Source organism: Hypanus sabinus, chromosome 7 (assembly GCF_030144855.1).
Source record: "Hypanus sabinus isolate sHypSab1 chromosome 7, sHypSab1.hap1, whole genome shotgun sequence".
NCBI classification, from domain to species: domain Eukaryota; kingdom Metazoa; phylum Chordata; class Chondrichthyes; order Myliobatiformes; family Dasyatidae; genus Hypanus; species Hypanus sabinus.
The window spans coordinates 88,217,636-88,233,240 of NC_082712.1; the positions used below are offsets into that span (position 1 = coordinate 88,217,636).

General features: G+C 44.0%; 1 protein-coding gene across 2 annotated transcripts in view; it reads left to right on the plus strand.

The window, feature by feature from the left end:
- alox12 (arachidonate 12-lipoxygenase) overlaps nucleotides 1-11,232 on the plus strand; it is a 69,781-nt gene extending 58,549 nt beyond the window's left edge. For both annotated transcript variants that reach the window (XM_059975119.1, XM_059975118.1), the window contains 4 exons: nucleotides 686-807; nucleotides 4,944-5,050; nucleotides 7,014-7,184; nucleotides 9,120-11,232. In XM_059975119.1, coding sequence (XP_059831102.1) covers nucleotides 686-807; nucleotides 4,944-5,050; nucleotides 7,014-7,184; nucleotides 9,120-9,299 — 580 coding nt within the window. In that variant the 3' untranslated portion in view covers nucleotides 9,300-11,232. The remainder of the gene's footprint in view (nucleotides 1-685; nucleotides 808-4,943; nucleotides 5,051-7,013; nucleotides 7,185-9,119) is intronic.
- Nucleotides 11,233-15,605: the final 4,373 nt, after the last annotated feature.

Genomic DNA, 15,605 nt, shown 5'->3' on the forward strand with positions numbered 1-15,605 from the left:
TTTGCACCATCTTTATAGATAAGATTAGGAAAATTCCTTAGATAGGCATAAACTAGTTAATAGGCTACATAATTAAAACAATTGCATCACGTGGGTAATGTGCTAATACCTATAGATAATACTTATATTATACTTATATTATTATACTAATACTTTATAGATAAGATTAGGGAAATTCCTTAGATAGGCATAAACTAGTTAATAGGCTACATAATTAAAACAATTACATCATGTGGGTAATGTGCTAATACTTAGCCAATGAAAAATGAGATAGATAAGAAACTGTTTAGCCTTTATATCGCTTTCTGCCAGTGAGTGAAGATGATCCACCACATACTCTGGAAAATACACGAGTTTATAAAAAAGTACAAATCTTATACAAAGTATTAATTTTAAAAAACTGTGGTTTCCAACAGGGGCAATAATAAAGCCAATTATCAATTCACAAATTTACCAGTTATCTCTGCTCTCCTGCTCAAATCTCTCTTAAATGTCACTCCTCTGGTGAACAGTGATGTTGGAAAGAGAGTCACGGGGTTTGGACCCATGGATGATGGAGGAACAGCAACGTATTTCCAAGTTGAAACAGAGACCAGGGATGGGGTAAGACAGAGAGGTTTCTCAGAGAAGGGTCTTGCAGACAGACAAGATGGAGAGGATGCTTAATTGTGTTTCCGTTCCACAGGTACGTGAAGAACATCATGGGGCTGTACTACAAGAGTGACTGCGACGTACTTGAAGACATGGAGTTGCAGGCTTGGCTGAAGGATGTGGTCCAAGAGGGATTTGCAGAGCTTCCTGAATTTGGTGAGTGGAAGTTCTGGTTTTGAGGTATAGTTGGGTGGGACAGCAATCAGTTCAGAAAAGAGCAGCTCCAGGTGATGCCCCATTGTCAACCTCTCCAAAAAATGGATCTTGTCCTGAATCACTATATCCTCCTGTTTGGAACCTGGATCCAAGAGATGAAGTGACCACCAGGGTTTTACCAATCTTGAGATAAGGACGCTGCAGCAATGCCCATTGTTCATTGCCCCCGGGTGTGGGGAGGGTGGGTTAAGAGTCAGCCACTGTTCTGGGTCTGGAGTCATGTAGAAGGTAGAGGAGGATGAGTAGCAGTTTCATTGTAACTTCAGGGTCAGTGTGTTACAGCAGGTTTATTAATGCCATAAATTTTCTAGCTACTGGACTGTGGGTGTGTGCCTCGATACACATTCCAGCCGCTCAGACACTTGGCTCATAACTTTTCCCTGCTTTCTCCCTGATGCCTGTTTGATGATCCAAACGTAGCCACAATACTGAGGGCAGCTCCGTGATGCAGGTGATAAAGTTACTGCCTCCCTGTCTCAGCAACCCTGGGTTCAGTCCTGACCTTGGGTAATATCCATCTGTGGAGTTTTCCTGTTTTGTGACCAAGTGGATTTCCCTTAGGTGTCTATGCGTCATTGAGCAGTGAAACAGGCCTTTCGGCCCTCTGAGTCCATGCTAACCATCAACCACCCATTTATACTAATTCCAGTTTATTCTCCCCAAATTCCCATTAGCTGTCCCCAGGTTCTACTCCTCACTTACATACTAGGATTAATTTAGCAAATTATGTTGCTGAATGTTCAATGTTGTTAGTTTGTTTATTCATTCAGATAGAGCACGGAATAAGCCCTTCTAGACGTTCAAGCCACAGGGCCCAGCAATCCCCTGATTTAACCTAGCCTAATCATGGGGCAATTTACAACACAGGGAGATCTGAACATCAGCTTGGCCAAAGAGATAGATTTAACGGTGACATTTCCTCAGTTTGGGGGGTGGGTGTGGAACAAAGAGAGCAGTTTAGGGAGGGAGTACCAGAGTTTGGGATATGCTGTAATGTACTTAGGCACGTACAGTATATACAGTGGCATGCAAAAGTTTGGGCACCCCTGGTCAAAATCTCTGTTACTGTGAATAGCTAAGTGAGTAAAGGATGATCTGATTTCCAAAAGGCATAAAGTTAAAGATGACACATTTCTTTAATATTTTAAGCAAGATTACTTTTACAGTTTCAAAATAATAAAAAAGGAAAAGGGCCCGAAGCAAAAGTTTGGGCACCGTTCATGGTCGATACTTAGTAACATCCCCTTTGGAAAGTATCACAGCTTGTAAACGCTTCCTGTAGCCAGCTAAGAGTCTTTCAATTCTTGTTTGGGGGATTTTTGCCCATTCTTCCTTGCAAAAGCCTTCTAGTTCTGTGAGATTCTTGGGCCATCTTGCATGCACTGCTCTTTTGAGGTCTATCCACAGATTTTCAATGATATTTAGGCCAGGGGACTGTGAGGGCCATGACAAAACCTTCAGCTTGTGCCACTTGAGGTAGTCCAATGTGGATCTTGACATGTGTGTAGGATCATTATCCTGTTGTAGAAGCCATCCTCTTTGCAGCTTCAGCTTTTTTACAGATGGTGTGATGTTTACTTCCAAAATTTGTGGGTATTTAATTGAAATCATTCTTCCCTGTACTAGTGAAATGTTCCCCATGCCACTGGCTGTAACAGAAGCCCAAAACATGATTAGTCCACCCTCGTGGTTAACAGTTGGAGAGATGTTCTTTTCATGAAATTCTGCACCCTTTTTTCTCCAAACATACCTTTGGTCATTGCGGCCAAAAAGTTCTATTTTAACTTCATCAGTCCACAGGACTTGTTTCCAAAATGTATCAGGCTTGTTTAGATGTTCCTTTGCAGACTTCTGTTGCTGAGTTTTGTTGTGAAGATGCAGGAAAGGTTTTCTTCTGATGACTCTTCCATGAAGGTCATATTTGTGCAGGTGTTGCTGCACAGTAGAACAGTGCACCACCACTCCAGAGTCTGCTAAATCTTCCTGAAGGCCTTTTGCAGCCAAACGGGGATTTTGATTTGCCTTTCTAGCAATCCTACGAGCAGTTCTCTTGGAAAGTTTTCTTGGTCTTCCAGACCTCAACTTGCCCTCCCCTGTTCCTGCCATTCTTTAATTACATTACAAACTGAGGAAATGGCTACCTCAAAACTCTTTGTTCTGTTCTTATAGCCTTCTGCTTTGTGGGCATCATTTATTTTAATTTTCAGAGTGCTAGGCAGCTGCTTAGTGGAGCCCATGGCTGCTGATTGCTGGAACAAGGTTTGAGGAGTATTTCAGGGCATTTATAAAGCTTTGAAATTTGCATCACCTGACCTTTCCTAACACTGACTGTGAACAAGCCATAGCCCTAACAAGCTAATTAAGGTCTGAGACCTTGGTAAAAGTTATCTGAGAGCTCAAATCTCTTGGGGTGCCCAAACTTTTGCACGGTGCTCCTTTCCTTTCCTTCACTCTAAAATTGTACAAAACAACAGTAATACACTAATTTTGTTTAAAATGTTGAAAAGAATGCTTCATCTTTAGTTTTATGACTTTTGGAGATCAGCTCATCTTCTACTCACTTAACTATTCACAGCAATAGAAATTTTGACCAGGGGCGAAATAATTGTGCGCGCACACACACACACGCACACACACACATTCCTGAAATGTCAGGCAAGGTCATTAGATTCCCAACAATTAGTTTATTGGCCATTATGGAGTGTCTCTCTGGTGCTTCCCACTCCCTCACATCTTCCTTTCCCCTTTTTCCACCCATGATTCCCCTCTCCCTCCCCCCCCCACTCTCAGTCCACAATAGAGACCCTTATCAGAATCAGGTTTATCATCACTCACATATGTCATGAAATTTGTTTCTTTTTTTGCAGCAGCAGTATAGTGAAATACAAAAATTTACTTCAGTACTGTGCAAAAGTCTTAGGTACCCTAAATATATAAAATATAGATATATACACCCAAGAGTTTTCCACAGTACTGTAGGTAGCCAAAGGGTGTCTGCAATAAGGAGGTATTAGTCCTCAGAACCAGATGGGGATTGAAGGGTTTTCAGTGTGAGGGATTCTGTCGGAGACGGAATAATAAGAAGAGACCTGGGTTCAATTCTGGCACTGTCAGCAAGGGGTTTGTATGTACCCCCTGTGATCATGTGGCTTTCTCCCAAGTGCTCCAGTTTCCTCCCACATTCCAAATACATACATGTTAGCAGGTTAATTGGTCACATGAGTGTGGACTCAGTGGGGTGGAAGGGTTTGTAACTGTAATCTAAATCCAGATCCTCAGCAGATCCAGCAGTATCTTCAGGGAGTGGATGAGTCAGTCCGACAGCCTTCCACCAGAACCTGACCCATCACCATTGGTTCTGTCTCCTCAACTGCTGACTGACCTGCCAAGACTTCCCAGCACTTTCTGTCGGATTTCTGTCATCTGCAGAATTTTGCCTTTCAGAGACAGGGAATTTCAAATTTGGACACCACCTCTCCTCCTTCCTGGGAACTCCTGGAGTAACCATGTGTTCCCAGAGAGGGGAGGACAGATACTGGGCATGGTAATGACAGAGAATGTGTACAGTATACAAAGGGAAATCCTTACTCTTCACAGATCTCCTCGGAACAGAATGGGTGACAGAAAAGTGTTAGAAGGTCAAAGCCTCCCTCCCACACACAAGCAGCAGCAAAGTATCAACCCTCCCCCCACTTGTTCATTGAAACGCATCAGCCCACCACACAAGCAAAATCAAGCTCCCAGAGACCAAGATCTAGAGCCCAACAAAAACTACTGTCCATCCCACACTTCATCTCAGACATCCTCTCACTCCTCACCCTCCAACAGCTACAGTCTGCCATGTCACTGGTCCAAGCCCAGCACACTCTCCCTCACAGGTATGTGAAGGGTCAGCTTCCGGAGAGGACAGGAAGAAAGGCAGGGTGAGGGAGTAGGAGAATGTGGAGGGTTGAAGCTAGGATTGAGTATGGGGCTGAAGAGTTGTATGTCCTATGTCCAAGAGCCAAACGGCTGATTTACAGTGAGCTTCCTGAGGTGTTTCTTTGGCGTCCGGTGTCTCACCTTGTCTGTACTAGTTTCAGGAATGCCGACGAGCTTTAAGACCAGGGAGGTGCTGTTCAAATTCCTCACCATGGTGATTTTCACCTGCTCGGCCCAACACGCTGCAGTGAACAATGGCCAGGTAAGGGCTCTGTCTCATCTCAACCCCTCCTCCATCCTCCCATCCCCAATGTACCCCCCCCATCTCTTCTTCAACCTCTCCACACTCGGGGGATCCCTCAGTCCCTGTTCCAGGTTGGACTGTCTGACCTTGGTGTGGGAGGGGAAAAAGATCTGGGGGGGGGGGCGGTGTGGTGGGGAATGAGCCATATCAGATCAATTGCCAGAAGGTGGCAAGTTCAAATGCAGTCAATTGATCCTGTAGTAAATTGACTGGGCCGCCCATTCACGCAGGCTTTCAAGTGCACAGGTCTTTCACCTCAGTGGCCTTGGTCTGTAGCTCACGCACTGAAAGTTACACAGCTTGTACCATTATGACTCAGTTAAAAGTGTACATTACTCAGTAGTCATACCACTCCATTGTCATTCTTGCTCCGTGGACACAGAGCAGGGGAGACTGCTGACAGTTAGACAAGCCAATCAAAGCTGTGGTGTCCTGGGGTGAGTGAGGTCCCTGCCTCAGTAGAAGCATTTGGAGCATCAATGTGAAGAACTTCTCTTCCTTAGATGAATACTAAGCATCTGCTAAGCACAGCTAAAGTAATCAACAACCCAAGAGGTTACAGATGCTACAATATGGAGATTTTCGCCTGTTTATACCTCCCTCTGCACCTATCACCCACACATTTCACCCACTGGATTCCTTCACCATCTGATTCCATCTGCCCTACATCTCACCCCTAATGGTTCCCATTCTCACCCTCCTTACTTGGAAATGGTAGACTTGATGCTCTACAATATTTACTTGACTCTGCACTGAACTGAGGCTGTGGTCTGCTGTGGACTTCGTGTCTATGAACTTACTTTTGTTCTGACTGCTCTTTGCTTACTTTTATTGTTTGCATGATTTGTTTTCCTTCTCTCTCTGCACATTGAGTGTTTGAAAGTCTTTTTTGGGTTCTTTTGTTTTTTTTGGTTTTGTGGCTGCCTGTAGGGAGTTGAATCTAAGGGTTGTACAATGTACACATACTTTAATAAATGTTCAAAGTTCACTTTTATCACCACCACACAGCCTGCGTCCACCCCCCCCCCGTCACCCTCCATCTCCTCCCAACTCCGTACCTTTCCCCCTCACCCACCTGTCCGTCATCCTTCACCCCTCCTCAGTCTACCAATCACCTGCTGGCTCTTGTTCCCCCCCCCCCCCACTTCTTTGGATCGGCTACCTTCCACGTCCTGTTGAACACCCTGACCTACTATCTGCAACACAGCACATTTCTTTATCACCCTCCAACTACACCACTAACACTTAACCTGTCCTATCACATATTTCCCCTTTGTCTTATCCATTCCTGCCCATATCCATAGGCCAGCACAGTAGCGCAGCAGTTAACATAACGCTATTAAGCACCAGTGACCCGGGTTCAATTCCGCCACTGTCTGTACGTTCTCACTGTGACCACGTGGGTTTCCTCCGGGTGCTCCGGTTTCTTCCCACATTGCAAAGATGTTCAGGGTTAGGGCTGGGGCTGGCAAACTGTGCACATCCTATGTTGGCACTGGAAGCTTGATGACACTTGAGGGCTGCCTGCGGCCCATCCTTGGACTGTGTTGGTCACTGTAGCAAATGATGCCCTTTTGCTGCATTTGTCGATGTTTTGATATACATGTGACAAGTAAAGCTGAACTTACCTTAAAAATCTAACCCATCCCTGCCCACATCTCTCCAAATTCAAACCAATCAAAGCAAAAATCACCAGAAGCACTCTGGAGCATCTGCAGGAGGAGGAATGTTGCTAATTAGTTCTACGACCTTTGATTAGAACCTGAATACATCAACTGCGTTTCTCTCTCCACAGATGCTACCTGACCTGATGAGTGTTTCCAGCAGGTTTTTTATTTTGACTCAGGTTTCCAGCATCTGTAGTTTTCATGCTATTCCACCATTACAATCTGACCCTTGAATTTTGAATTTGCCCCGACAGTACGATTGGAGTTGCTGGGTGCCAAACTCGCCTTGCACCATGAGGAAGCCTCCACCCACCTCCAAGGAGGACCACTCAATCGAGCAGCTCATGGACACGCTACCCGATATGAGTCAGTCCGCTATACAGATGGCATTCACGTGGCACCTGGGTCGGCCTTTACCCAACAAGGTGGGCAGTGCAGTGATGTGTCTGCATGTCTGTATGTATGTGTGGTTACTTAGTTTTTGCCCTTTACACCACTGAGGGCAGAAATTAAGGTCCTCCATCTCTGTCTGTCCTTGGCCATATACCATCGGACACAGATATAGAAGGATTCTTCATTGGTGTTTCTGAAACAATATATTTTGACCAGTCATGGTTGTTAATCCTGAGCTGAACCCCTAAACCTGGAGGATCTGTGGACCACTCTTAGTATGACCTCTACCCTTTGACCTGTTTGGCATGGGTGACCCTACCAAGGGTCAAAGCACAGGGCCCTGACTCCAGCCAACATAGCTCTCCGGGTTATTGAGACACGCAAGCCTTCAAACCCTACAACAATGTTGTAGTCCTCTTGGAGGGTGTGCCTGCATGTGTGTAGACATATGTATATGTGTGTGAGTATGTACTTGTGTGTATGTATGTGTACATGTGTATATTTTTTCATATGAGCAATGGGAGCCCAGGAGCTGAGCTTGAAATAGTATTCCATGGATTGGGAATGTTGCTGGCATCCCGGGATAGCGGCAGTGGGATGGATGCACATAGTGTCATGCCTCCCAAGCTATACACCTACCATTACCTATACAGTTATATCGCAAGTACCACAGCCATATAGGCTGGAACAGGAGCCTCATTGGTATCCGATATAGACCCCCTCCAAACTCCAGGGGTTGGTAGGAGTGTGTGGGGGGTGTAATCCCCCCCCCACTAACCCTCCCTCACCCACAGAATGAGAGGCAGCAGAAACACCTCTCCCTTCCAAGGTTGCCTCCTGCTGTCCATCCCAGTCTCTCTTCACCACTGCCTCAACTGGCCACTCTGTCTGTCCAACACCCCAGACCGAACACAATATCAGCCCACCCCTACCTCCCCACCCCTCCAGTCAGAGTGACCACACTCTGACCTTCATGTGTACGTCAGGACGTGTAAACACCACTCACTCATTGATGCTCATGCACATTGTGTTGTATGAGCACATGGATTGTTTTCCAGGGCTGTCTGGGTTTATCGGGAGGGTGGAGAAACTGTGTGGGGTGGGGGTGTTATCCTCAGCCAGTTAGGCACAATCATTCATCCTGATCGTTTGCTCCCTGCCTGACACCTTGTCCATCAAACTGGGAATGGTACAACAAAGGGATCCTGCATCCTCCCCACTCTCCATTTCTACCCTTCCCATCCATCTTCCTCCTCCTCCGCTCATCCTTACCTTTTCCCTTACCCTCCCCTAACTTTCTCATTTCTCCAGCATCTCCCTAACTCCTGATTCCCTCACTACCCTTCCCCATCCTCTGTCCTTCTCCCCTCCCCTCTCTCCCTTTCCCCTCCCCTCTCCTCTCTCCCCTCCCCTCTCTCCCTCTGTCATCTCACCTCTTCCCCTCCCTTTCTCTTTTCCTCCCCTTACTCCCACTTTCCTCTCCCCTCTCTCTCCTCTGCTCCTCTTCCCCCTTCCTCTCCATTCTTCCACTCTCCCCATTCCCTGGCCTCTTTCCTCTCTGCTTACTCTTTTGTCCTCCCTCCTCCTCCCACTTCCCACTCTCCCTCCCACTCTCCCTTCCCACTCCCCTTTCCTCCCTACCCCTCCCTGATTCCCTCCACTCCATCTTCCCCTAACCCCCCATACACCATTCCTCTCCCCCTTGTCCTTCACACCTTCCTATCTCTGCTTGCCATCATTCCCTCCCCACCCTCCCCTCCATCTCTCACACTTCCCTCCCCTCCATTTCTCTCTCTCTCTCCCACCACCTCCCCTTCCCCTCCTGTCAAATCCCTGTCTTGGGACAATGGGCACTTCCTGCACGTGATCTTTTTACCCAGAGAGGGGGGCAGCCCAGCTGATGGGACCATGGGGTGGTGGCAGGTGAGCATGTTCGATCTCAATAGGATTTCTACTCTGTCCTGCAGATCCTCCTGGGCTTTTTCGAGGAGGAGTACTTCACCGAGCCGGATGCTAAGAAAATCATAGCGAAGTTCCAGCAGGATCTGAAGGAGATTGAGCGACAGATTGAGGCCCGAAACCAGAACCTCGAACTCAAGTACCAATATGTGCAGCCTACTAACATCGAGAACAGCATTAGTATTTGAGATCGACCCTCACCAAGTCCCAGTCACTCACGACTGGGACCCTTCCCACATCTCACCCGCTCGCCAGAGATCCTCTGCACATCCCAGTCACTCACAATAGAGACCCTGCCATGTCCCAATCGCTCACCTCTGGGACCCCTCCCACATCCCAGCCACACACCAGAGATCATCCCCATGTCCCAATCGCTCACCTCTGGGACCCTGCTCACGTCCCACCTACTCACTACTGGGACCCTTCCCACACCCCAACCACTCACAATAGAGACACTGCCATGTCCCAATCACTCACCATTGAGACCTTCCACATGTTCCACCTACTCACCACTGGGACCCTTCCCACACCCCAACCACTGGAACCTCTAGTCCTGGTGGATAAGAGGAGAGTACCCCTTCACTTCCTAGGTTCTGTGTTTCGGAGTGTCACCTTTCAACCTAAGCTGATGGATTCTAGTTGTAATCTCACTCCAGCTGAGGAGGATGCTCTCATACGTTTGTATGCCTCTGTAAGATCTCCCCTCATTCTACACTCCAGGGAATAGTGTGAATGTATTCAACCTTTCCCTATACCTCGGGGAAAGTAAATATATTCAGCATTTACACATGGTGGTTTGTGTAATACTGTTACAGTGCCACTGTCTGTAAGGAGTCTGTACCTCTGGCCCTTGACCACGTGGGTATCCTCCAGCCGCTTCAGGTTCCTTTTCCTCCATGCTCCAAGGACATTCCGGACCTCCTCAGAAGACTCCTTCCAGCTTGTAAGATATGAGCCGCCCTGCACAGTGCCATCCTGACTATCCCAAATAAATCTATGCTGTTCCAATTCCGAGTAGAATCTACCCCTTAAGATTTTCTCTAATCATATCCCTACCACTTATAGAAGGCTATACTTTCCTTATATTCCATCTGAGTAGCCTCCAACCTGATGGCATGAACATCAATTTCTTGAACTTCCAGCGACTGCCCTCCCTGTCCTTCACCACTCCTTACTCCTGGTTCCCTCTCTCACCTTTTCTTCTTACCTGCCCATCTCCTCTCTCTACTGCTCCTCCCATTTCCTTTTCTTCCATGACCTTCTGTCCTCTCCTACTAGATTCTCCCTTTCTCCAGCCCTTTATCTCTTCCACCAGTCAACTTCGCATCTCTTCACTTCACCAGCCCCCAGTTTCACCTATCAACCTCCACCTTGTGCTTCTTCCTCCCATTCACTCCACCTTTTATTCCGTCTTCTCCCCTTCCTTTCCAATCCCGAAGAAGGATCTCAGCTTGAAACATCAACTGTGCACTCTTCCATACACACTGCCTGACCTGCTGAGTTTCTCCATGATTTTGTGTATGTTGCTTTGGATTTCTAGCATCTGCAGATTTTTTTGTTGTGTTTATAAGACTGTAATTTCCTGTTTTGCCTCAATTAAATAGAAGAAAAAGCTTGCGATTCAAGCTTTGGGATTATGGATTAAGGATCAATGTTAAAGGCTAGGATTTGTGGTTAGATGTAGGAGTTGCTGGAGCTGGGATCAGCCAGTTCTTCAGAGAGGTTAACATTAGGGTTAGAGTCGTGGTAGTGAAACTTTCCCAGTCTCGTACTGATGATCTGACTTTTCACTACGCCCATAGTAACATTGGTTGAAGACAATATGCTGTTAGTACCTTCTGGTTTCATTCTGTGTCATACCAAATTTTTAAAGCTCTTTAAATCGCATCCTTCATTAAGTTTTTTGTCAGTGATGAGATAATTAATCCCTTGCACTTACAAAATGAGTTGTGTAATGTGACCAGATCTCTCAAAGACCTTTTTATTAAGATTACTATAGATCTTCGTAACCTTCCAATAATCCCTGTTATTGATTGAAGAATGCATATTATCATTATTATTTTAAAATTAATGTCATTTCCTTTCATTATTGTTGATAGCCAATAAAACACAATTCTCCAACTGTTGTGTCTGTGTCTTAAGGTGATCTAAAACTGTTCTGATACTATTGGAATTTCAAGGAATGATTGGTGATCTTAACAAGATCTTCAGAAGGAGGTATGAGAGGGTAGATGGTGAGATGTATAAGGCAGAGATTGACAAATTCTTGATTAGTTGGGGCATGATGGGATATGGGGAGAAGGCAAGAAATTGGGGATAAGAGGGAAAAATGGATCAGCCATGATGAAATGGTAGAGCAGATTCAATGGGCCAAATGGTATAATCATGTACCTATATCTTATGGTTTTATGCTTCCACTCATGGGGAAGTCTTGAACAAGAGGAAGTAGTGGTGAGATGGTGGGTTTTTGGTACCTCGATATTATGAGTAAATAGGTTCACAGGTTTGGTGAGTGAGACAGAAGGCACTGATTATGAATAAGCATATTAGCCATTTATGTCCAGGCAAACAGTAAATCATTCAACCAAATACAGTATCTAAGTCACCCTAAGTTACATAAGCTATGACACTAAATATTCAGTGACACTTCAAACTCAACAGGAACCTCATTAAGTCTCCTCAAGTTACACAACTACAAGGCTAAACATTCAACAGATACTTAACCCAGTGTGCGTGTGGGCCCTCCTTTATCTCCAGCACTTTCCCAATGGTACTTCAGCATAGTCACAACCTCAGTGCAAAGAGGAGCCCCTGGTGACAAAGAGGATTCCTTCACATGTGCTATTTTATATCTGTGAGACGCCAGTGCCATGGCACACAAGGCATCCAATGGGAAAGAGCTGCTGAATCCTTCAAATGGCCAATCGACAACCGGCTTTCGGCCAGCAAATAAACTAACCCTTCACATTACTTTTGGATTACTTATGGATTCAACACCAAGCTTTAATGGGATATTAAAAGGAACTTAAAGGAACATGGGATTCCAAACATCCTCTCCCTTTTTCTTCACCACATGCACTTGTCCCCAATGGACATCTCGCCCTCAAATAAAACTGATAAAAGAGTGGAGAGGACATGGTGAAAGAACAAGAAAGGACTGAGCCTTCTCCCAAATATAAAAGGATTTCTTGACTTCACCTTTCAAGATGCGGAAGTAAGAGGAAATCATCTGGCCCATTGTAACTGTTCTCTCATTCACGTCTGGTCTTTTACCACTAGCATTTGAATCAAAGGTGCAGAGGATGGTGATCCTCTGGAATTCTCTGTCCCAGAGGGAGCGAGAGGCTGGATCTCTGGGTATTTAAGAAGGAGACAATTTGTGATTCTTCTGAAAACAGCGTCGCTGTTGGCAAATTTATATATGGTAATGGAGTTATGCTTGGCCACACAGTATGTATGGAGATTAAAGCAGGGGTTTAACACACAGACTCCAGGTGAGCCTCATTCCACATCCTAGGTACTCACTCTCAAGATTCATATATGTATATAATCCTTGGCATACTGTGTGTATGTTTGTGTATGTTATCCTCCCTCAGTCCAAAGATCTACCATTCGGTAGGTTAATTAGTCATTGTAAATTGTGTTACGTATTCAGGCAACAATAAGTATATGAGTTTGGCAAGGGTTTTTTATAACAAGCAACACGTTTATTAAACACAGAAAACAAACCCCCCAAAAGTAAACAAACACTAACGTAACCGGAAAGCAACTGCTGTGCGGCAGCTCAAACAGTTCTTAAAGCGATATTGCAAAAACAGTTCTTTAAAGTGGTATTGCCAAAAGTTCAATATGCTCACAGTCCATTTAAAAGGAGAGACTTTATAAGACGATTTAAATTCTCTTTCACGTCGCTTTGCTTTGATCCCCGGCGTCGAACTTTTCCCACAAAGAATTTACGAAAGGAAACGAAGCAGCTTAAAGTCACTGACCTTTCCTTTGTCACACGGTCCTCAATCTTCTGCTATCCTGCAGAGATTAACATGAGAACAGTCAACGAATTCCTTCCAAATAAGGATTAAATAAGGTCGAACCCGTTTCACTGTAGAAATCGATTCTCCTTGATCTTTAACTCCCGAACTCCGATCTTCACTCTCCACTGATTCTCAAACTAGCAGAATTGTAAAGAACCTGCTGGCAATGACCTTTTAAACTTTAGGCATTAGATAAAACTTCATCTTTCAACTAAACTGCGTCATCACATTAAATCACGCAGTGGCATGAAGTCAACTTGGCAAATCCAGCCACGAACTGCCCCTCCTCACAGGGTGGGGTCTTCCTTTTATAACCTGAAAAAAAACCTGTCACATGATATCTACTGGCGGGAAAATGATGTCACTCCACCATCACAAGACCATTACCTCAAGTCCAGTATAGCTTCAACCCCAGTCACGTGACAAGGGTACCACTGTCATGGGTCACGAGTACGTAACACCTCCCTCCAAAAAAAAACATTTTTGGTCTGACAAGAACAAAAATTTTTAACAATTGCTTACAAGAAAAACAAAGGTATACATTTTATAACATATACAATATACAATACCATCATATAACAGCTTATAACTCACAATACAGTAGGAGCGTTACAATTGAAAAAAATTGCATTGTACATTCAACATCGAGATAGACGATCAGCAACCACATTATCTTTACCTTTAATATGTTATTACAATATTGTGCTCTTGTAACATCAAACTCCAATTTAATAATCTTCTGTTTTTGTTTTTCATCTTACTCAGAAAAACTAACGAATTATGATCAGTGTAAACAATAAGTGGTTTTTGAGTTGTACCAACATATACCTCAAAATATTCCAAAGCTAAAACAAGAGATAACAATTCTTTCTCTATTGTCGAATAGTTTCTTTGATGCTTATTAAATTTCTTAGAAAAGTAAGCTACTGGATGATCAACCTCATCACCCTCACTCCTTTGCATTAATACTGCTCCTGCAGCCTCATCACTAGCATCCACAGCCAATGAAAAAGGTTTTTCAAAGTCAGGTGCCTTAAGCACAGGTTGCTGACATATCATTGTTTTCAATTTTTCAAATGCTCCTTGACAAGGCACTGTCCACACAAACTTCTCATTCTTCTGCAGAAGATTAGTTAATGGAAGGGCAACATTAGCAAATTTCTTACAAAATTTTCGATAATATCCTACCATTCCAAAAATCTTCTGAGAGTTTTTTTCCCCGTTGGAGTCGGAATCTCTAAAATTGCCTGAACAGGAGCTACCTTACCTTGACCCACAACATAACCAAGGTAAGTCACAGTGGCATGTCCAAATTCACTCTTAGCTAAATTAATAGTTAAGTTAGCTTTTGAAAGCCTTTCAAACAATTTCTCCATCGCAATAATGTGTGCTTCCCAAGTATCATTTCCTGTCACTAAATCATCAATATAAGCATCAGTATCTTTCAATCCCTGAATCACAGAGTTAATCATCCTCTGGAAAGTACCTGGGGCATTCTTCATCCCAAATGGAAGAACACTATACTCATATAACCCAGATGGAGTTACAAATGCAGAAATCTCTCTACCTCTGTCCGTTAATGGAACACACCAATACCCTTTCAATAAATCAATCTTTGTAAGGAACCTTGCTTTTCCAACTTTATCTACACAATCATCTACTCTAGGAATTGGATATGCATCTGTTTTTGTTACAGCATTCACCTTCCTATAATCCATACAAAACCTAATACTACCATCTGATTTTGGCACCATAACACATGGCGAACTCCAATTCGAGTTAGAATGTCTAATGATATTATTCTCTAACATATATTCAATTTCTTTCTCAGCAAGTTCACATTTTTCTATGTTCATCCTATATGGATGTTGTTTAATAGGTTTGGCATCTCCAACATCTACATCATGAGAAGCTATAGTAGTCCTTCTCGGAACATCTGGAATCAACTCCTTATATTTAAAAATTAACTCCTTCATCTGTTGTTTCTGCTCTAGTAAATGTACTAACTTCTCATCAATATTTTCCAGAATGGTTGAATTTGTTAACCTAACAGAAAGAATGTTGGATTTAGAATGAAAGTCAGATGAATCATCTATCATGTTCCTAGTTAAATCAAACTCATTCTCACTAACCACAACAGTCACAGTATCAGATTGTTTCTTAAAATATGGTTTTATCATATTTATATGGCAAAGTTGTGTTGACCTTCTACGATCTGGAGTTTTTATCACGTAATCCACATCATTGATTTTAGACACAATTTCATAAGGACCATGAAATCTAGCTTGTAAAGGATTTGTCTGCACTGGGAAAGGAACCAACACCTTATCTCCAGGCTTAAACATCCTCATCCTAGCTTCTTTATCATACCAAGTCTTCATTTTCTCCTGAGCCAACTTTAAATTTTCCTTAGCTAAGCTGCAAGCTTTATGTAACCTGTCCTTAAATTTCAAAACATAGTCC